Source organism: Gymnoscopelus braueri (assembly GCF_963280865.1).
Source record: "Gymnoscopelus braueri genome assembly, chromosome: 20".
Classification (NCBI taxonomy): domain Eukaryota; kingdom Metazoa; phylum Chordata; class Actinopteri; order Myctophiformes; family Myctophidae; genus Gymnoscopelus; species Gymnoscopelus braueri.
The window spans coordinates 12,958,676-12,980,588 of NC_137622.1; the positions used below are offsets into that span (position 1 = coordinate 12,958,676).

Here is a 21,913-nt window from a genome sequence, read left to right on the forward strand (position 1 = left end):
AAGACGGTTGTTTATACAGTATAATGAATTACTGAAATGCAGGGGAGTATTTCCATATGAAAGTGGGTTGGCTTCATTAGCGATATTCTACAGTATTCTACTGTCTGTCTGGTGTGTATTTCTTCAACTGGGGTTTCCCTCCCTGCTGTGTTTATGTATGCTGTTTGACTGCTCTGTGCTTTGGTGGGGGGTGTTTCCTTGTAGTTTGTGGACTGGTTTTATACAGCTCCTCGTCCCCATCTGGCTTGCAGTGGTGGGAATTATTACTTTCATTTCAGTGACTCGACTCGAGTCATTTCGTTCCTGTTCCTCTAAAGCAGTGGTTTTCAACCCTTTTCATATCAAGCTCCATTATTTATTCGGCATTTGAGCCACGGAACCACCATTTGATGAGATGTAGACTCTCGATTCGAGGAACGATTATTATTGCTTTTGAGGAAGTCACTGAGTTTGTTTATGTGATAAAAGTATGAGTTCTGACCTGTGTCACCATTCAGTGACCGTGACTTCCGGTTCCTTGATCACAAGAGTGATCAACATTGCTTTATTCATGTTAATCTTTCTGAAGAGTATAGGTACGTTGTTTTTTTGCTGTTGGCTGTGACAGGGAGGCTTGTACAGTGCTGGTCTAGCGCTCATTTATTCACTCCCATACTGCGTGGAGCATGGTGAGTGTTTCCCATGGATCCCATAAATGAAGGAGTCAATTAAGGTTTCCCCTGACTGTCTCTCCTGGCTTTGGATCCCAGTTGAATGTTGTTTCATGAGGGGATTGTTAATATTGTTTCACGGAGGATATTCATCCTTGTAGGAAGCAGATTCATGTATTTTAGTGATCTCAAAGTGGACACGGAGTCGTGTATTAAGAAGGTTATAGTTTCTAATATGGACACCGAGTCGCGTATTAAGAAGGTTATAGTTTCTAATATGGACACAGAGTCGCGTATTAAGAAGGTTATATTTCTAATCTGGCCTGTGTGTCACCTCCGCTCCCTTTCTCTCTGTCTTCTCTATGCATCCCGTTAAGAAAGCTGAAACATAACACTAGTACTTCTAAAGAAGAAAACGTTGGCTCTTGATCCGGATTCCCTCTGAAACCTGCGCATTCCAACACGCATCAACTCTGAACTCAGAAACATTGTAGGAATCTGTTCTGCTCACGGTGCTAGAACATGCGGGACTGGCAACCAATGACATGAATGAAGTACCAGTTTTAGCATGTGCTGTAGTACAAAAAGGAGTATGTTTGGTGCAAAAACAATCCATCCACTGCTGAACTGTTAAGCAGTTCTATGACAGAACTAGTAACTCAGTCCGTAGGGACTTGGCTTGGGAAGCGGAGGGGAGGCCGGTTCAAGTACACAGCATAGACCACAGTACGGAGTTTGGACTGCTTAGCAGGAGAGGTGCCAGTTCACCTCCTGGACACTGCCCTTTGAGCACGCAAACCCCTAACTGCTCCCGGGTGCCGCTCCGTGGCAGCCTATCACTCCACATTTTGCATGTCTATAAGCACTGTGTGTGCATTTCTGTGTTTCTGGCCTGCATGTGATGTGTAAACATTTCCCCACAGGGATTAATAAAGCTAATCTTCGTCTTCATTGATTGTGGTGGGAAGAGAAGAGGTTTGTAGGAACTAGGTGGTATTATTGAGGGGCTGGTTAGCTTGTGGAGGTGGTGTGTATGGTGATGGTGGTGGTGGTGATGGATCTTCTACTTTCATCAACTGCCGCTGGCTAGCCCTCTTTATAGCAGGGGGGGGGGGGTGAAACCAGGAGCTGAGTGTGTGGTTCTGCCAGTACACAGCCTCTCCACTGCCAAGACTCCTGCAGTGCCTCCTCATGGCCACATATATATAGCAACTAGAGTACTTTGCGGTTCCAGGCTAAACTGTAGGGGATCTCGGAGCAGCAGTGGGCCGTCGGAGACGAGGTGTGCAGGCCCAAAGGTGTGTGGACACGCCCTGGTGCCTATGGAGCTATGGGCAAATAGCAATCTGGTGTCTCCCACATAGCTATTGCATTGACAGAGACTATCCTGGAGGACCTGACTGTTCTCCAGCACTTGGATGAGGACTTACAGTCAGTGATCCACTTCAGCAGAGCAGACTGCACGCTGCACAACGCACAAAGTCCACATATCAACATAAACCACACAACATGTCATTAATAAACATTTAGACACCTGGCGGTCTGCGTGGTTTGTCGGTGTGTGTGTGTGTGTGTGTGTGTGTGTGTCAGCGTGTGTGTGTGCGGTGGTTCGAGGCTATAGCTGACACTGACCATCCTGTGTGTATGTTTGTGTGTGTATGTGTGTGCAGCTCCCAGCAGATTTCAGCAGACTTCACCTGGCTGAGGGGGGCCTCCACCCCCAGGTGACCCACGTTTCCTCCAGTCATTCAGGATGTAGCATCACCAGCGACTCTGGAAGCAGCAGCCTGTCTGACATTTACCAGGTAAGATGGCCCAGGCCCCTAGCTCTTAGCTCCTAGTAGAATAGCTCCTGTCCCCGGCCTAGTCCATAGGGGTCTTCAACGTTTTTCTCACCCGAGGACCCCCTAGCTGAAAGAGAGATGAAGCAGGGACCCCCCCCCCCCACTACATACTGTATACATTTGTATTTTCATAGATTTCATAGACCAACACCAAACCTCTTTGCCGAAAATAGCCGATCTAGTAGATCGTCTATTTTTGGCTTAAGTTTTCTTCAGAATAGGGATAATAGGGTTCAAGTGGTTAATGTAAAACAAAAAAAATCCAATCACACAAAGACTTGGCGGCCCCCCTGTAGTAATTGTGAGGACCCCCTAGGGGTCCCGGACCCCCCGTTGAAGACCCCTTCCCTAGCCCATAACCTGAGGCTCCTAACCCCTTGCCCCTAAAACGTAGCTCCTTGACCACAGGACCTATCCCCCTAGATTCTACTACAGGTCCTGTTTGTTTTGAGATACTTCCATAAAGCTTCTTATTAACCACAGGTAGCAGAGAAAGCAGTGACTATAAGTCATATTAAATTGATATTATAGGAACAAATATAGTGGTGCTCTTATTTTCTCTGTGTCTAAGTTAAAAGAAAAACAGAGACATTTAAAGACCAATAATTCACTACAAGTCGAGTTACAACTTTCAACCGCTTGCAACGTTCTAATACCGGACAGTCCACATCCAGGCGCCGAGCCACGACCGATGGCCCTTTCCACAGCAACGGTATTGTCACAGTCCCCCGGTGCTATCCCCCAGTGCTATGGGATAAACCGCATATAAAACTGGACAGCGTACTGTCCACATCTAGGTGTCCACATAGCCTAGGCTTTCCCTCTTTCCTCTCATTTGCTTGCTCTCTTTTTCTCCTCTCTTTTTCTCCTCCCTCTCTCTCTCGCAAGCAGGTGGGTGTGGTTAACAAAAAGAAGACTGTCTGCATTTGTGTGTGTGTGTGTGTGGGGGGGTGGGGGGGGGGGCAACATGTTGTAACATTACAATGGCAGATTTGTGTGTGTTGTAACATTACAATGGCAGATTTGTGTGAGCAACATGTTTGTGTGATCAGAATGCATAGCAACTTGTTGAATCTCTTGATTGCTACTCAAGAGAAACCGACCGGCGACGGTGTAATTCAGACCCCTGCAACTTTTCTCTGCAGCGTTTTGCAATGGTTTTCATCGCATCGCGAAGTCATGGCAAATCAACTAGGCTTACACTGGCTGCTTAGTTAGTGAGTGTATGTTGTTGGTTTAATATTTTGTTGCTTTGCAAGATTTTCTATTTTGACGTGTTAAAACAAAAAGAACATGGGAGAACAAATACTTCTGAAATGAACAACCAACACACACACACACACACACACACACACACACACACACACACACACACACACACACACACACACACACACACACACACACACACACACACACACACACGTCTCGTGACTGTGTTGGAGCCCCAAAGCCAATCGCTGCTAATCCTCTTAGTGCAATGCTCCTTCCCTATTGGCTCAGACCTCAATCACCTGCTGTGGGCCTATTTCTGTGCGTGTGTATGCACACACACACGCACGTGTGTGTGCACAGGAGCATTAATCTGAATCAGTTTGTTTCAAGCACAGTTTTTAAATGTTACACAGTGTTACACGTGCACAGGAGCATTAATCTCAATGAGTATTTTAAAGAGCTTCCATTTGTGTGTGTGTGTGTGTGTGTGTGTGTGTGTGTGTGTGTGTGTGTGTGTGTGTGTGTGTGTGTGTGTGTGTGTGTGTGTGTGTGTGTGTGTGTGTGTGTGTGTGTGTGTGTGTGTGTGTGTGTGTGTGTGTGTGTGTGTGTGTGTGTGTGTGTGTGTGTGTGTGTGTTGTGAAGCTGTTTGCAGACTCCACAGACATACATACTGTTAACAAAGTATTTAGTCTGTGGTGCTAAACCCAAACAGTCAAAAAGCAGGCACACACACCCTTTGGGCTCCTGTTCACTGAGAGTCCCTCTATATAGTTTATCTGCAGTAGCCTTGTGTTCTCTCATTCCATCTGTTTATTATTTGTCTTCATCCATCCCCCTTTCCTCTCTCTCTCACTCACTCACTCACTCACTCACTCACTCACTCTCTATATACCTGACCCAGACAGTCTTTTTTTCTAATGGCGTGAGAATCAGTTCCTACAAAAAATAAAGAAAAGAACCATGGAAGAATTTCTCAGAACATGCATACAGCTGCCCAGTACAGCCACAGGGCCCCATCTTACACCCAGCTCAAAATGGTGCGCAGCACAAGTGTCTTTGCTAGTTTACAACTGGCACAGTTTTCACGCCCAGCGCACACCTTGTAGCAAATGTACTTGCACCCATCTGTGCACAAGTTGGTCTTAAAATGCAATGTGGTCAGGCAAATTGTTTGCTATTTAGAGGGAGCCAGAAATCAATTGTAACATAGACCAACAAAATCGTGACATAAATCCCGGCACAGTATGTTCCTGCTGGGCTGGGAGCACTAGGTAGTAAGATTCACCTACATGGGCAGGTTCACAACATACGTGCACTCTGCTTGCAATCAAAAATATATTAAAATGTACCACTGCTTTACACCTGTAAAACTGTGATGTGACATCATAAACTGATTCTGATTATTGCATTGGACGAGTGCCTGGGGGCTAGTAGGAGGTACCAAAACGTAAAAGGTTTTGTGGTCAGAAACGGAAGATAAACCAATAAGTACACTTTATTGCTGATATAGAACCTTAGTAGGTGGTCCACCATCCGTTTGCTCTCAATGTTTCAGGTTCGTTTTCACCGTCTGCAGACATAATTGTATCACTTTAAGCACGACACTGTTTGTCTGGTGTGTTGACTATGCAGAAGACATGTGTGAACATCTCATCTCACTGTGTGATTAAATTGTTGCACAGTGACCTTGTTCACTGTGTTCCCCATCACTCCACAACAAGGCAGCGAGGCCTTGACACTCGTGAGAAGTGAGAAGCTGTTAGGTGAGCGAGTGCCCACGCCGAGCAGCCGACGACCCCGTGTGGCGACAGAGTGTGCCATTCTGAGTTGGCTAGCCATGGTGTATGTATGAAATAATTTATCTCTAGCACTTGGCAATGACGTCTGTGTTACGCTAACTAACGTTAGTGAGCTAGCTAGCTAGATAGCCACGCAATGTAAACAGACTGGCTGCAAGCGGGCACACGTCACTTCCACCCAGCCAGAGGGAGGACCGTGTGTAGCCAATGAAAACTATGGTTTGTGAAATGTTCTGCTGTAAAAGGCATACACGCATCTTCCCCATTGGCTGCGTCAGGAAGCAAACCATCAACCTCACAGGTTAGGGTTGGGGGGGCGGGCGGGCTCTAAAAGCACCCTCCTCTGTCCTCATTGACCACTGTGAACCCAAGAACCCTGCAACACCCCTGTCACGTCAGTACGCTGGTTTACCGCTGAATAAAACATGAAATCAGTTCTTCAGAAGGAGGGCTTTGAAAGCATTGATCCAAGAATAGACATGATGAAATATTAACATCACACCCCCCCCCCCCTTCCCTCTCTCTCTCTCTTTCACACACACACACACACACACACACACACACACACACACACACACACACACACACACACACACACACACACACACACACACACACACACACACACCCCCACACACACACACACACACCCCCACACACACACACACACACACACACACACACACACACACACACACACACACACACACACACACACACACACACACACACACACACACACACACACACACACACACACACACACACAAATACACACCCACCCACACACACACACACACCCTCCCCTCACACTCATTGCACCTTTATGGATCTCAGTCGAGAATGCACATACACACACGCACATCACAGGCGGTCTGTATTTAAAAATGTACCGTCTTATTACATTTTGAGCGTGTTGACGGGTCCCCATGGCTCGGCTAACATGTTGTCTGTGTGGATATCAGACTTAAGTGTGTGAAGCATCAAGTGAGTCACACTGATAACACAACCTCCCACTGAGCTGCTGCCATGCATCTCTCATGCCCGATATAGAAGCACTACGGTATGAGCAGCTCAGTCCGTTGGGTAACAGATTGGACCGGCCACCTGCATTCACACACAATGTGGATCTTCTTCTTTTCATGGATGGTTTTCATTCCAGTCCGTCTAATCATGGACTAGTTTCAGTGGTGTAAAGTAAGTACATTTACTCAAGGACTGCACGTATAATGTTGAGGTACTTTTACTTTACTGGAGTATTTCCAATTTGCAATACTTTTACTTCTACTCCACTGCATCTCAAAGTCAAATATTGTACTTTTACTCCACTACAATTATTTGAAAGCTTTATAGTTACTAGTTACTTTGTAGATTTTGATTATTATTACAAAACCACTTTGAAAATAGCCGATCTACAAGCTCACACGTGTCGCGAAGCGATGCGTTGTGAGCTTGTAGATCTGCTGTTTTCAAAGAATTTATATGCATTTTATACATTTGAAAACTTGTGAAATGGGACATTCTGCATAATGAGTACTTTTACTTTTGATACTTTAAGTAAATTTTGATACCAATACTTATGTACTTTTACTCAAGTACATTTTGAATTCCGGACTTTTACTTGTAACATGCAGTATTGGTACTTTTACTTATACTAGCCTGGTAAACCATCCCCCTTTCGGAAATCTCATTATCCGGAGGGAGGGGTTTACCAGGCTAAGTTTAGACCTGGGAGACCAGGTGAGTTGCAACCATTTCCATTCCAAGGATCCCCAGTTGGATATGCATTAGGCCATGGATTTTCTCTGGGACCCCAACCTACATGGTAAAATCCCCAGTGTTTACTTAACTCTCAGAGTTGCAGACCCATAAGGATCCATTTTGGACCCCTGGTGGGCCCCGCCTCCGGACCGACGCTGAGTAACATTGTGGTAGGATATCATAAATATTAGTAGGCCGGTTTGATTCTTTAGTATGAGCTGTCTTCAATATTACATCACAGACATTCACTTTCTTCTTATTTCTTTCTGATAGAGGGTGTGTGTTGGGGGTAGCAAACAGAAAATGGTGTGTGTACTGTATGTACAGTATAGTAATAGGGCACACATGCAATATAATCCCTATTTGCTGGTACTAGCTGGTATTTACTGTGTGTGTGTGTGTGTGTGTGTGTGTGTGTGTGTGTGTGTGTGTGGATGCTAGCTGACTGGTCAATGTCAGTCCATCGGTGACTCTGCAGATAAGCTTTGCTACATTTCCCACTAGTGTCTGTCTGAGGATCTCCCCCCTCTTTACACACACACACACTCGCACACACACGCACACGCAAACCCAGCCGCCCCGCCCAAGCCCCTGTCCCCACCCACCTGGGGTGAAGGAGCGAGGGGCGAGGGCTGACTGGTCTCTCAGACGGCAGGTCTGAAACATTAATGAAGGTGTTTGCACGTTCTGCTGGAGGACAGATGACAGAGATGTCATCTCTGAGCGAGGCCAGAACGGAGACGGATGGACCGCTTGCTGTGGAAAATTAAAAAACTGAACCGTCTGTCTGTACAGTCTGTCTGTCAGTCTGTCTGCCTGTCTGTCAGCGGAATGAAAGATGCGTGCCGGTCTGGGCTTCTGCAGGCAGTTTGGCAAGGCACCGTTTTCTACCGTTTGTGGTAAAACGGTGGAGGCTGAACACGGCTTTCAGGTAGGAAGCGGTTGGCTGTGTGTCGTCGTTATTCGGGGGGCTCTGCCCTCATGTCTCGTTCTTTGTTGTAACGTCAGCGGAGTGGATTCTTTTGAAGTCGCGTTTGTCGTGTTGTTGTGTGGGTCGCTCGAGCGACATGGCTTCTTTTGTCTTTCCTTTCTAGAAATTAGAATATGTTGTTTTTGATGCAAGCGGAGGAAATCCATCTGTCACTTACTCTTGACAAAGTGCATTATGTTCTCTTCTCACCCTTCATGGGTTTCTCTCCTCTTGACGGTCTGTCCACGCGTTTCATCTGGTGCTTTCAAAGAAACGGGCTCTAGCTGGGAGCTGTGCAGCTTGCTGAAGGCAGAAACGGAGCGAGAGAGAGAGGAGAGGAAAGCTGGTGTTTAATTAGCTTGTTACTATGCATAGCTGGCTGTTTGGTATGCAGCGTTGATGCCTGTCTCTCTCCCATACTGTACTGAATATCTCTAATCTATCACACTAAATGGGTCAACTCTTTGCTTTGCTGAGCGTGGTATATGTGCATGTTGTAAAAATACTTCTGTGCTGTGCAACCTGATTATCTTAACCCCCTTTCTTGCCTTTCTTCCCAGTGTGCTTTTTTTTTAAACCCTTATTTCTACAGAGAACGCTGAATGTACACGGATTGTGTTTTACAGTGTCCGCCCTGCTTCACACTCGCACAGCAGGCCTTGGATGGAATGATGCCTTGCTCAAAGGCAACTCTACAGTAGCTATATTAACTGGTGGCTGTTGTCATTGGCACTGGGAGCAAGCAGGCCTGCTGGCTATGGAACTTAGTCGTTTTTCAAACCCCAAACGGTTGAGGGTTTGTGTTTCTTCATCCAACCTGGATTCAAACTCCCTCCTCAACCTTTCCGTTTCCAAGCCCTCAACCCTCTGGTTCCTCAGTGATCACTGACTGACCGTGTTGTCTTTGTTTTGCCTATAGGCTACAGAGAACGAGCCAGGGGACATGGACCTCAGCGGGCTGCCGGAGACGGCCGTGGACTCGGAGGAAGACGACGATGAGGAGGACATCGAGCGGGCGTCGGACCCCCTGATGAGCCGAGACATCGTCAGAGACTGTCTGGAGAAAGACCCCATGGACAGGACGGATGACGACATCGGTAAATATTTCTCATTTACGTTTACAGTTACTAGAGGTCTTTAACCCGTTAAGACCGGGACTGCATCTGTGTTTAGATTTATTTAGCTATTCAAAAATAGCAGATCTACAAGCTCATAGCACGGCACAGAGTGTCGCACTATGAGCTTGTAGATCTGCTATTTTTTTTTAATCGAGATTTAAAAAAAATCTTTGAATATATATGTATATTTTAAGTGAACATTTGTAACTCAAATCTTTGCTTCTGGGTGTCCCTGGACCAAAACATTTTACAAATGAGCTTGTATATCTGCTATTTTTGAATGGCCAAAGAAATCTAAAGTGACACAGATGTGTTCCCGGATTGTAATGGGTTAAGCTCATCTGTGTGGTTGGGTCTGGTGTCGCTCATCTTCCTCTTGACAAATACAACACAGATTATCCATGGGGTTCAGGCCAGTAGGCCGGGTCAGTCAGTAATACCATGGTCACTACACCAGTTACTAGTAGTTTTGGTTCTGTGGGCAAGTGCCAAGTGCTTCTGGAGAAGGAAGTCAGCATCTCCATAAAGCTTGTCAACGTACGGAAGCACAAAGTGCTCTAAAACCTCCGGGTAGGTGGCTGTGTTGACTCTGTGGGCTTGATAAAACACAGTGGACCAAAAGCAGCAGATGCCATGGCACCCCAAATCAGCACTGACTGCGGAAACTTCAAGCAACTCTGCCTCTGTGCCTCTCAGTCTTCATTTCCTTTCTAAATGAAATGCGCGGAATCCAAGTTGCTTGATGGTGCCATGGGTGCCATGTCATCTGCTGGTGTAGAGCAGAGTGAAAACTGAATTTCCCTACAGGAATTAATAAAGTTTAAATTATTAAATATACTACTACTACTACTACTATAAAACACACGGCACACATCTTTTATTTGCATCATATTCATGCATATTTACTGATTTGAATACTGACTATGCACTACACTTTCACTTACGGTAGTTTAAACAGTGGCACTACTGTATGTTTCATCTGTCTACTTGCTATTAGTGTGTGTGTGTGTGTGTGTGTGTGTGTGTGTGTGTGTGTGTGTTCACCACTCATGTCTTCCCAGCACATTATGTTACAATGTATATAGGGCTGTCACGATTGCAACTTTGGAGCATATGAATAAGAATTACATTTCTGTTTGGCCTTTTTAGGCTTCGTAATCAACAAGCGGAAATAGCTGATCTACAAGCTGCGTTGTAAGCTTGTAGATCTGCTATTTCTGCTTTTTTATATTTTAAAATGTATGAATGCGTTTTTCAAGGGGAGTTTTCATGTTGCAAAATCTGCAAAAAGGGGAAAACGATTATGACGATTATGACAAAATAATTGCGATTATCTCAAATAATAGCGATTAGACGATGATGTAATAGTCGTGACAGGCCTAAATGTATATAGAATCATATAGAAAAGAGAGAGAGAATGTAAACAGCCATGCAGCTTATCCAGACAGATGTGTGCGAGGATGATGATTATGGGTGGATGCACTGGATATAGAGATACCCCCATCCCCCACCGTCCCGCATCCCACCCCCCACACACCCGCAGGCTTTTCTAGGTCACATCCCTCCCTACTCGTCTCCTCTCCTCCTCCTCCTCCTCCTCTCATCCTGTCTTCTCCTCTCATCTCAGCTCCTCTCCCTCTATCCTGGTGCATTAAACTTTAAGAGCTTCCGCACCAACCCACCCACCAACCCACACACACACACACACACTGTGTCTCTTACACCAGCACACGCGACACCATTTCCATGCCAAGTACAGGTCAGCCAGCCTAGACTGGGGTGGATGTGTGTGTGGTCTATAGGGGATAGTCTATTCTCCTCACTCTGTTCCTCAGAACAGTGTGTACTCCTTGTCTGCTGCAGTATTAAGGCCTGTACTATTGTTACTGCTAGTACTGTTGTTACTGGTAATTTATCGGTACTGGTACAGCGCAATCCTCCCTCCAGGGTATGGGATACAAGGCTATGGACCGGAACTAGCCAATCAGGTGCCTGTCTATCCGGCTGATGGGGCTCTGCACTACTAACTAGCTAATCACAGCCATGCAAATCTGCTGGCACACGGCTCGAGGCTGAAATTCCAACTGGTCAAAGTTGCATGGTAGTTGATAATATGCTTCACTCTTAGTTATGCCAACGTTGCTCTTATGTACTGTAGTTATGTTCTTATTGGGGAAAATAATAAATATTGCTACGCATGTTTAGAGATGAACTTTCTAACTTCCCACTTCCTTGCGTTGTTTAAGTTCCTGTCGGCAAGGAGTCACACTGGCTGTTGGCTCAGTGGGACTTGTGAAAATAGCAGCTGTAAAGTAGATGGGCTGGTCTTGCTAAATGTTTTTGATGAAGAATATATATAGGGCTTAAGCTGTAAATGGTGCATATGTTTTGAACAATTATACATTACAATTACATTACAACATTTCAATGACAGCCATCTGATGGTGGAGAGGGTTTGACAATGAATGTGTTACAGGGCAGACAATGCAGCCCCAGCCTTGGGGAACCAGGTACAAAATCAAAGTATTGACTCTCTCCAACTCCTAAAACCACCAATGGCTAGAAGGTCATCCATAAAAAGGGTTTTTATTGTATACTTCAGAGTGAGTTGACAGCAAAAATAAGAAACAAATTAAACTAAACAGAAACCACCCCAACTTACCCAAGCCCAAAATAATATAAACAGACAACTAGAAAGTGAAGGGAGAAAAAAAGAAGAAAAAAACCTACTCCTACCAAAACCAGGCTGTTAAATCTTTCAATAACTTCAAACTATACAAGGTACCGGGTGTGGTTGCTGGGAGAGGAGAAGAAGAAGAAGCCTGCAGGGGGCTATGGACAACCGGCCTCTTAAAACCCCCCACTAGAAGCCTAGAACCAATCAGCTCCTGGGCGCCACCTACTCACTCAATCAGCTCACAACACACCTGCAGCACATCACACACCCACACACACAAGAGCAGAAAAGAGTCATCCAGCCCTAAACAGGGCCAAAGAAGAGGATACAGCACATAACTGTACACACATACTGTACAGGTTGTCCCTACGACCTCAGGGTCGTAATATAATGTACAACTGATAGTCATGCCTCCTGGCGGAGATATGCGCCCTGCTGAGCGTGCTTTTCTAGTTTGTTTCTCTCTTATTTCCTCCTGATGTACAAGACTTGTCTTTCTAACCGTACTTCTCCTATCTCTCTCCCTCTGTGTGGTTCACAGAACAACTCCTGGAGTTCATGCACCAGCTGCCTGCGTTTGCCAACATGACCATGTCCGTGAGGAGGGAGCTGTGTGCAGTAATGGTGTTTGCTGTGGTGGAGCGAGCTGGGACCACTGTCCTCAACGATGGAGAGGAGGTGGGCAACTGTGTGTGTGTGTGTGTGTGTCTGTGTCTGTGTCTGTGTCTGTGTTGGTGCACACATTTAATCCATTAAGACCGGGAACGCATCTCTGTCATTTTAGATGTCTTTGGCTATTCAAAAATAGCAGATATACAAGCTCATAGCACGGTGCCGTGCTATGAGTTTGTAGATCTGCTATTTTTTAACAATCATGAACATTTGTGCAAATCTTTGAATATATATTTTTTAACATTTGTAAATGATTTTGTCCCAGGGACCTCCAGAAGCCAAGATTTGAGTTTGCTTTAAAAAAATATATATTCAAAGATTTGCACAAATGTTAGCGCGGAATGAAAAATGACACAGATGCATTCCCGGATTGAATGGGTTAACTGACAGTGTGTATGTATAATGTGTGTGTGTGTGTGTGTGTGTGTGTGCAAGTAAAGTACATTTGTATTCCTTCGTCCTCTAATGTCCCTCTAAAGGAGCTGACCGTTGTTGATGCTTTTTTTTTCTGCTCTGTTAAACCTCAATGGAGGGACGTCTCGTAACGTCCCCAGGCAACTAGAGCACCTCTCTCTGTGTGGTGAAGACAGGCCTCCAGTCTCAGTGAAGACACTTAAGTCATTTTCATGCTTTGATGCTCATGTACAATAGAGCCTCCTGTAGGGTCACAGTGAACAAGGGTCCACTGAGCATCTATCGCCTACTAGACAACATTATCTCCAAACAGCTCGTTGATTTTCTGCACTAAATAATAATAATAAAACATAAATGAAGGTATAGCTTTCATTGTTGTCTCCAATGATGATTGACGGTTTGCTTGATGATCAAAGACGTCTTCATTGAGAAACGATGTACTTCGATCCACACGTCTGATTCATACTTGGTTAGGGTCGTCACGATTACAACATTAAGTTGACGATTAATTGTCACTCAAATAATTGCGATTAACGATTTAATTGTGTGTTTGGCATTGAACATTGGGACATATTATGAAGCCTTTTAGGCTTAGTAATCAAACATTGCACAGGGCAGATATGACAAATAATTGAAATATAAAAAGAAATTAGTGACATATTTAATAACTTTATACATGTAAAAAAAAAGCATTAAACTACAAGCTTACAACGCGTCGTTTGTGGCGCGCTGTAAGCTTGTAGATCTGCTATTTCAGCTTTTTTTTATATTTGAAAAAGTCTGTGTCCTGGTGGAACATCACCAGGACTACTTCGAATCAAATAGACCATGGATTCTCAACTCTGGTCCTGAGGAACCTGATTACTGCTAGTTCTCTGTTCTATGGTGCTATGTGTTGGTAATACGGATGAATGTTCAGAATCATAATTGGTGTATTAGCCAGGTATGTTTAGAGTGAGGAATTTGAGTTGGTGCATTGCTCTCATATTGTGGGAATATTAATAATAATAACATATATATATATATATATGTATGTATGTATGTATATATATTATATATATATATATATATATATATATATATATATATATATATATATATATATATATATATATATATATATATATATATATATATATATATATATATATATGTGTAAGTATATATATTTTAAAAAAGTACATATATTACATAGGGAATTGGGTATAGTGCGTAGCAAAAAATCCTGAAGGGGCGTCAACAAGTGTCATTTGGAGCAGCGGACATCTTGGTGGGGGATAAACAGGTTGACTTAACATTGACCCCCACCAGCTACTATGCCACGCCCCCCTGTGGTGACGACACGTTGCCAAGCACTATAAAGCCACAGGTTTATTCTCTCTCTCTCTCTCTCTCTCTCTCTCTCTGTGCAGTTGGACTCCTGGTCAGTGATTCTGAACGGTTCGGTGGAGGTGACGTACCCTGAGGGGAGGCCAGAGATTCTGTGTATGGGGAACAGTTTCGGGGTGTCCCCCACCATGGAGAAGGAGTACATGAAGGGTGTGATGAAGACCAAGGTGGACGACTGCCAGGTGAGGCAGCACAGGGTCCCCCACACACACACACACACGCACACGCACACGCACAGTCTGAGAACCTGGGTGAGAGACATTGGTATTCAGGTCAAAGGTATAGTAACAATTTGGGTCAGATTTTATGTACAATACAAATAGATAAACAAACTAAATAAATAATATTTATATAAAGAAAGATATAAAAATACAACCTAATTCAATGCTTATAACCTTTACCAGCCAGGTTAAATGTCTGCAAACTGCATGTTATTTTCACTGTCCGTGATTTTAATAAAGGCAGACCAGGGAAAGCTGTATGTTCATGAAATAAACAATGGAATGTATTGATTGCTGTGTTTCCATTGATCTTCGTGTTTTTCTGGTTGCAGTTTGTGTGCATCGCCCAGCAGGACTACTGCTGCATCCTCAACCAGGTGGAGAAGAACATGCAGAAGGTGGAGGAAGAGGGGGAGATAGTCATGGTGAAGGAACACAGAGAACTGGACCGAACCGGGACGAGGAAGGGACACATCGTCATCAAGGTGAACACCACAGACACCCGTCTGCCTGTCTGCCCTAGTTCCTGTACTCTGTGTGTGTGTGTGTGTGTGTGTGTGTGTGTGTGTGTGTGTGTGCGCAGTGGTGGAAAGTAACTAAGTACATTTACTCAAGTACTGTACTTAAGTACAATGTTTAGGTACTTTTACCTTACTGGAGTATTTCCAATTTTCAATACTTTTACTTCTACTCCACTACATATCAGAGAAAAATATTGTCATTTTACTCCACTACAATTATATGAAAACTTTAGTTACTTTGTAGATTGTGATTATTATTACAAAACACACACTAACCACTTCAACTCTAGCCTGTAGCTTGTAGATTTGCTATTTTTAATTTTTTTTAGTACTTTTACTTTTGGTACTTTAAGTACATTTTGATACCAATACTTTTGTTGTTTTACTCAAGTATATTTTGAATTATTTTACTTGTAACAGAGTACTTCTACATTGCAGTATTGATACTTTTACTTAAGTAAAACATTTGAGTACTTTTTCCACCACTGCTATACTGTATGTCTGCCGGGTACCTGTCTGTCTGTCTGTCTGTCTGTCTGCCCATATGTCTGCTGATCTGTAACTTTGTACCGTGTACAATGCTCGCCATGACCGTATTGTTGACAGTGTCTGATGCAGTACAAAAAACAATGTCATCCAGTGCAGCAATTTATAAACATTCAAAAGACAAAGAGCAAAGCCAAACAACTTGCTAAATATTGCTCTGTTTCAGCTGTTATAGGCAGTTTGGCTGTGTGGAGGAGAAGGTGCTATATGTACCCTTAGCTGCCCATGAACTGTTTAACCACATTACATTTGTTTCCCTGTCAATTAATATTAATTTGTGGATTCAAATAAGTAATACAAATGTGTTTGTGTGTGTGTTTGCGCGATTGCCTGGCTTCAGGGCACAACGGAGCGTCTAACGATGCACCTGGTAGAAGAGCACTCAGTGGTCGACCCCACCTACATCGAGGACTTCCTGTTGACGTACCGGACCTTCCTGTCCAGCCCCATGGTCGTCGGCAAGAAGCTCCTGGAGTGGTTCCACGACCCCAGTCTCAGGGACAAGGTCACTACACCCTTACTGTCCTGCACTTTCATGACATTATGTTTACATCAAGTACAACTGTAGAACAGGCGTAGCCTCATAAAGTAGTTTACCTACATAAAAGGGACTAGCAGGTGCTGCACATAGGCCTATCATGATCATGAAATTATAGTTAACTATTCATTGTCATACAAATAATTGTTATTAATGATTTAATTGTGTTTTGGAATGGAAACGATTATGCCAAATAATTCTGATTAGCTCAAATAATTGTTATCAAGTAACAATTGTGACTAGTTGCACACACAGGTGTGTGTGTGTCTTTCTTTAACTGTTGAGCTGTGTGTGTGTTTGTGTTACTGCAGGTAACACGGGTAGTCTTACTGTGGGTGAACAATCACTTTAATGACTTTGAGGGAGATGCTCCCATGACTCACTTTCTGGAGGAGTTTGAGAACAATCTGGAAAGAGAGGTTTGTTGAAGAACTTCAACTATTTAGTTATAAATGTGTGATAAAGAGAATTGCCACAATGTTTGCATGCACACAATTGATTGGCTCTCCAGTGATCAGTCAAACGTGACACATTTCTGTCCATTTCAGTTTTATTTTTGCACGTTTTAAGTTAAGAGTTAAGAAAGTTAAGAAAATGTAATAAATACAATAAAATAAAAATAGTAAAGATTGCAGATCTACAAGCTGCAGTTTGGCTGTTTTTGCTGCGTGTTAAGTGGTTAAATCAAGCACGTTTAACTTAAATCAGATTTACATGTTTAACTTGTTGCAACCCTTTGCTCTTTACCCAGAAAATGTGTGGTCACCTCAGACTGTTAAACATAGCATGCGCCGCTAAGGCCAAGCTGAGGCTGGTGACTCTGACCAAGCCCTCCAGGGAAGCCCCGCTGGCCTTCACCCTGCTGGGAGGGCAGGAGAAAGGCTTCCGGATCTTCATCGACGCCGTGGAGCCCGGGAGCAAGGCAGCAGAGGTGGGGCTCAAGCGTGGAGATCAGGTAAGACCTACTACAACCCTCTCCGTATCATCATTATCATAGTTTTTAATGTGTGTTCCATCTGAGGCCTCTTCAGTGGACCTTCCAGAGACTTGTCAAGGTTTTTGTTTTTCATTTGTTGTGAAACTGAGCTGAATTATATTCTAACCGGCATTTAAAGCCATCCTAAGATGTCTTAAATCAGAACTTGCCAGCGACCGCAGATAGCTTCTGCAAGCTTACCCTGACACCCAACACACACACACCCGCACACGATGTCTTTCTATCACTTTCACTCTCTGACGCAGCTCTGTGGGGTTTAAGGGAAAGTCTCTTAATCTGTAAACCCATCCTGAGATTCTGGGGGTTTGGACTTAAAGCTCTGCCCCGGTCCCCAAACATCCTGCAGCTGTCTCACTGCAGGAAACGCAAACATCCTGCCCAGCGTTTATTCTCATACTGCCCAGGGAACCGGAGGAGGTTGTCTTTTAATGCTGAAACATGCACACCATGACTGCTTGGTACACTTACAGAGCGCCGCCATGGTGGACCGACAGCTGTGCTGGGATTCTCTCTCATACGAGCACTGTACATAAACCCTGAGGGAGGGAGTTCACACACGGCTTGATGCTAATTCTGCTTAGCTGGAGAAAGAGCTTGTGAACACACGGATATCTGCGTCCTTTAACCTCTTAAGCCCTATATGGTTCGTTGTACGGCGAATAGCGAAAATAGTCCATCTGCAAGCTCACAATGTGCAGCAATGTGATTCTTTGTGTGCTTGTAGATCACATTTTTTTTTTATTCTTTAGAGTTCTATGAAACCTTTTTGGAACCTTTTTGAAAATGTTCTCCTATAATGGCATGCCCAAAATAGGGACGCCAGGTTGAAGGTGGTTAGTGCAAGCTTTTTATCGGAGAGCTCCTTCAAGGCATTTGACCGAAAGCTCGCCATTTAAATGATTCTCGCACAGGCTGTTTTTCCTGTTAACTGGTATTTTTAAGCTCCAGCACCTCAGCTAAGCCTCAGATTGGGTGAATTGTTTCATTCATTTCTTTTTTAAATTATTCCACTGGTTCAGGCAGTATTTAATTGAACTGAATCTTTTTTTTAATCCCCCTTTTGTTTGGGCTCAGGGTCACAGCCAAATCCAAACAATGGTACAAACAAAACAACATGAGCAGATAAAACCTGTTTTCAACCTCGGTAACTTTTTTATTGTTGTATCTGTCAATATAATTAATCAATCAGTGATTGTCCTTCGTCTGGCGTCTTTTAAAGTCCTTCATTTAACAGCATCATTCAGTCTTGGAGTCTCATTACCAGAGGTGGAAAAAGTACTCAAATGTTTTGCTTGACTAAAAGTATCAATACTGCAATGTAGAAGTACTCTGTTACAAGTAAAAGTCCGGAATTAAAAATGTACTTGAGTAAAAGTACAAAAGTATTGGTATCAAAATGTACTTAAAATACTAAAAGTAAAAGTACAATAATGTTGATGCGACGCGTTGTGAGCTTGTTTATTGTCTATTTTCAAATAGCCTACGTATAAAATAAGGCTAAAGTGGTTAATGTATGTTTTATAATTATAATGTAATAATTTATATCTGTAAAGTAACTAGTAACTAAAGTTTTCAAATAATTGTAGTGGAGTAAAAGTACAATATTTGCCTCTGGGATGTAGTGGAGTAGAAGTAAAAGTATAGACAATTGGAAATACTCCAGTAAAGTGAAAGTACCTCGAAATTGTACTTTAGTACAGTATTTGAGTAAACATACTTAGTTACTTTACACCACTGCTCATTACACAGATCACCCTCTCATTTAGTTGGTCATCAGCCTGTCAGCACTGGTCCCTCAGTGTCTGTTATAAGCACTGATCCCAGAACAGGCATTTGGGCCTGTTGGTCAGTCATTACAGGCTTAAGACTAATTCAAAGTCCAGATGTAGCATACATGGACTAGAAATGCAAACGACTGCACACTGTCCGTTCCTCTTCCGTCCTCACAGTGTATTATAGACGTATAGACTCTGCCAGCACCTTTTAGTGTACACTCGTTAAGGTCAAAGGTGACTTCCTCTTCTGCTAGGAGGAAGAGTGTTGGCTATCAGCCGGTGTGTTTGAAAATGGAGGCCAGGCCTTGGTCTAATGTAAGACCAGTGGTGGAAAAAGTACTCGAATGTGTTACTTAAGTAAAAGTAGCAATACCAGAGTATAAAAAAATACGTCCTAAGTAATAAAAGGCCTGTGTTCAAAATGTTACTTGAGTAAAAGCACTGCAATCAAAGTACCAAAAGTAAAAGTACAAACATGTTTGAAAATAGCAGATCTACAAGCTCATGAGCTTGTAGATCCGAATGTTGAAACAATGGGTTTTATTGAGTTATAAAGATTACACTGTGTATTGTAAGATCCTCCTGTTGTCTCTGTGCAGATCTTGGAGGTGAACGGGCAGAACTTTGAGAACGTTCAGCTCGTTAAAGCCAACGAGATCCTGAAGAACAACACTCACCTCTCCATTACTGTGAAAACCAACCTGTTAGGTGAGAGATGATGAAACCAGAGCATTTTTATGTCCTGTTCTGCTTAAAGCTGCAGTCCGTAAGTTTCATGTCCTGGCCTGGATTTGAACCGGGGGTTTCTCGCATGGGAGACCACATTTCTACCGCTCTGCCAAGATGGCATCCTTGCTCTTTCAGGGGAGATATTGCTCTGTAATCTTTAGGCAGTGCTACCCGACACCAGGGTCTACCTTTTTCTCTCAGTAGGGAGACCACATCCAACCACTGTGTTACTTGTGATGTGTTAGCTATAATGTGTTACTTGGTTGAGTATTACTCTACCATACAGATAGTAGTGGTGTCAAAAAGAATCGATTCATAGATTAATCACGATGCGGACATGGACGATTATGAATTGATTCACAAATGTCAATAATCGATGAATTTATTTTTAAATATTTGTTATCATCTTGCTAATTGCACAAAGCAGCAGACAGATTTATATGCTGTTCAGTATATCTGACTGCTTGTATTTACTTGTATTGCACACCTCTAACAGATAGATAAAAATAATGTTTTATTCATTCAAATCAATTCTGGATTGCAGCTTTAGCTCTAATATCTAACGCAACAAAAATGAGCCGCACCTCTACTTGTCAATTATAATTATTTGTACTTGTAAATGAGAACACCTACTTAGAAGAGTATTTCAATGGCTCTCGTCTCCTCTCCTCCCTCAGTCTTCAAAGAGTTGCTGACTCGTCCGGAACACGACCACGACGCAGACGGGGAAGACGAACCCGACAGGAAGAACGGCGGCGCGCCTCACCTGCCAAAGATCGGCGACATCAAGAAAGCGAGTCGCTTCTCCATCCCCGACCTGGCCGTGGACGTGGAGCAGGTCATGTCTCTGGAGAAGGTCAGCAAGAAGGCCAAGGCCAACACGGTGGGCGGACGCAACAAGCTGAAGAAGATCTTTGACAAGACCCTCACCAGCATCCTGCCGCCAAAACCCTACAAGTAAGTACCTACTGTCTGGTTGCACTGCGTGTTGTGAGCTTGTAGATCTGCAATGTTTTTGCTTGACTAGCACAGCTGTTATTGAATACTTAGAAAGCAATACTTATTTGCGTTCATGCTCTTTTATTTTGGACACATTAGCCCTAGGCCTGTCACCGTTGTTACATAATCGTCTAATCGCAATTATTTGAGATAATATTTTTGCATAATCGTCATAATCGTTTCCATGTAAAAAAAATCATACATTTTCAAATATTAAAAAAAGCAGAAATAGCTGATCTACAACGCGAGTGACGCATTGTAAGCTTGTAGATCTACTATTTCTGCTATTTTTAAATGTATAAAATTATTAAATATGTCAATAATAATTGAGTTTTTTGTCATATCTGTCATATCTGCCCTGTGCAATTTTTGATTGACAGAAATAAAAAAAGTATTCATATGTTCCAATATTCAATGCCAAACACACAATGAAATCGTTAATCGCAATTATTTGATTGACAATTAATCGTCAACTTAAATTTGTAATCGTGACCTAATTAGCCCTCATATATCAACCTTGCGCAGACCAAAAAAGGGGAGTCTGCTGATCTCACCGCAATTGTCCTCATTTATCATTTTATTGTCACTTTGATGTGAGCGTACCCAACACACAAATCTCAAGTCGGGTCTCCTTAGATGCAGAACCAACCATAATGACCGTTTCAAGCTGTTGTCATGTCGCCTGTATGTCTGCAAGTAGATGTACTCAGCATGTCAGTGTTTCTCCTCCCCTGCTCCTTTTTCCCCGATGCAAACATCGCCCCCTACCTCGTGTCCGTAGAGCCGTTCCCTCAACCCTCCCGTCCTCTCCTCCCTCTCGTTTCCATAGCGACGTGGGCGTGGGCCAATCGCAGGATGACAGCATCGTGGGAATGAAGCAGTCGAAGCAGATCGCGCCCGCATTGCCGGTCAGCGGGAACCTGTCGTCGTCCAACCCGGACCTGCTGCAGTCCCACCATCGCATCCTGGACTTCAACAACCAGCCTGGTGAGTGGAGGTGTCCGTTTGGATTCAAGTTCTCAGTCGCCACCGTCATTTGGATTCCATAGAAGAGTCCAACATGTCTTTAACCCAAAAT

The 21,913-nt window shown here is 43.5% G+C and overlaps 1 protein-coding gene across 7 annotated transcripts in view; it reads left to right on the forward strand.

The window, feature by feature from the left end:
• rapgef2b (Rap guanine nucleotide exchange factor 2b) overlaps positions 1-21,913 on the forward strand; it is a 147,666-nt gene that overhangs the window by 104,581 nt on the left and 21,172 nt on the right. For 6 of the 7 annotated variants that reach the window (XR_013932263.1, XR_013932264.1, XR_013932265.1 and 3 more), the window contains 11 exons: positions 2,321-2,455; positions 9,159-9,336; positions 12,576-12,712; positions 14,533-14,691; positions 15,063-15,215; positions 16,138-16,302; positions 16,647-16,754; positions 17,087-17,290; positions 19,707-19,815; positions 20,514-20,793; positions 21,665-21,822. Coding sequence is in view for 1 of the 7 variants with exons in the window: in XM_080416397.1 (XP_080272523.1) it covers positions 2,321-2,455; positions 9,159-9,336; positions 12,576-12,712; positions 14,533-14,691; positions 15,063-15,215; positions 16,138-16,302; positions 16,647-16,754; positions 17,087-17,290; positions 19,707-19,815; positions 20,514-20,793; positions 21,665-21,822 (1,786 nt within the window). In the remaining 6 variants the exon portion in view is untranslated. The remainder of the gene's footprint in view (positions 1-2,320; positions 2,456-9,158; positions 9,337-12,575; positions 12,713-14,532; positions 14,692-15,062; positions 15,216-16,137; positions 16,303-16,646; positions 16,755-17,086; positions 17,291-19,706; positions 19,816-20,513; positions 20,794-21,664; positions 21,823-21,913) is intronic. The other variant, XR_013932267.1, reaches the window with a different exon arrangement.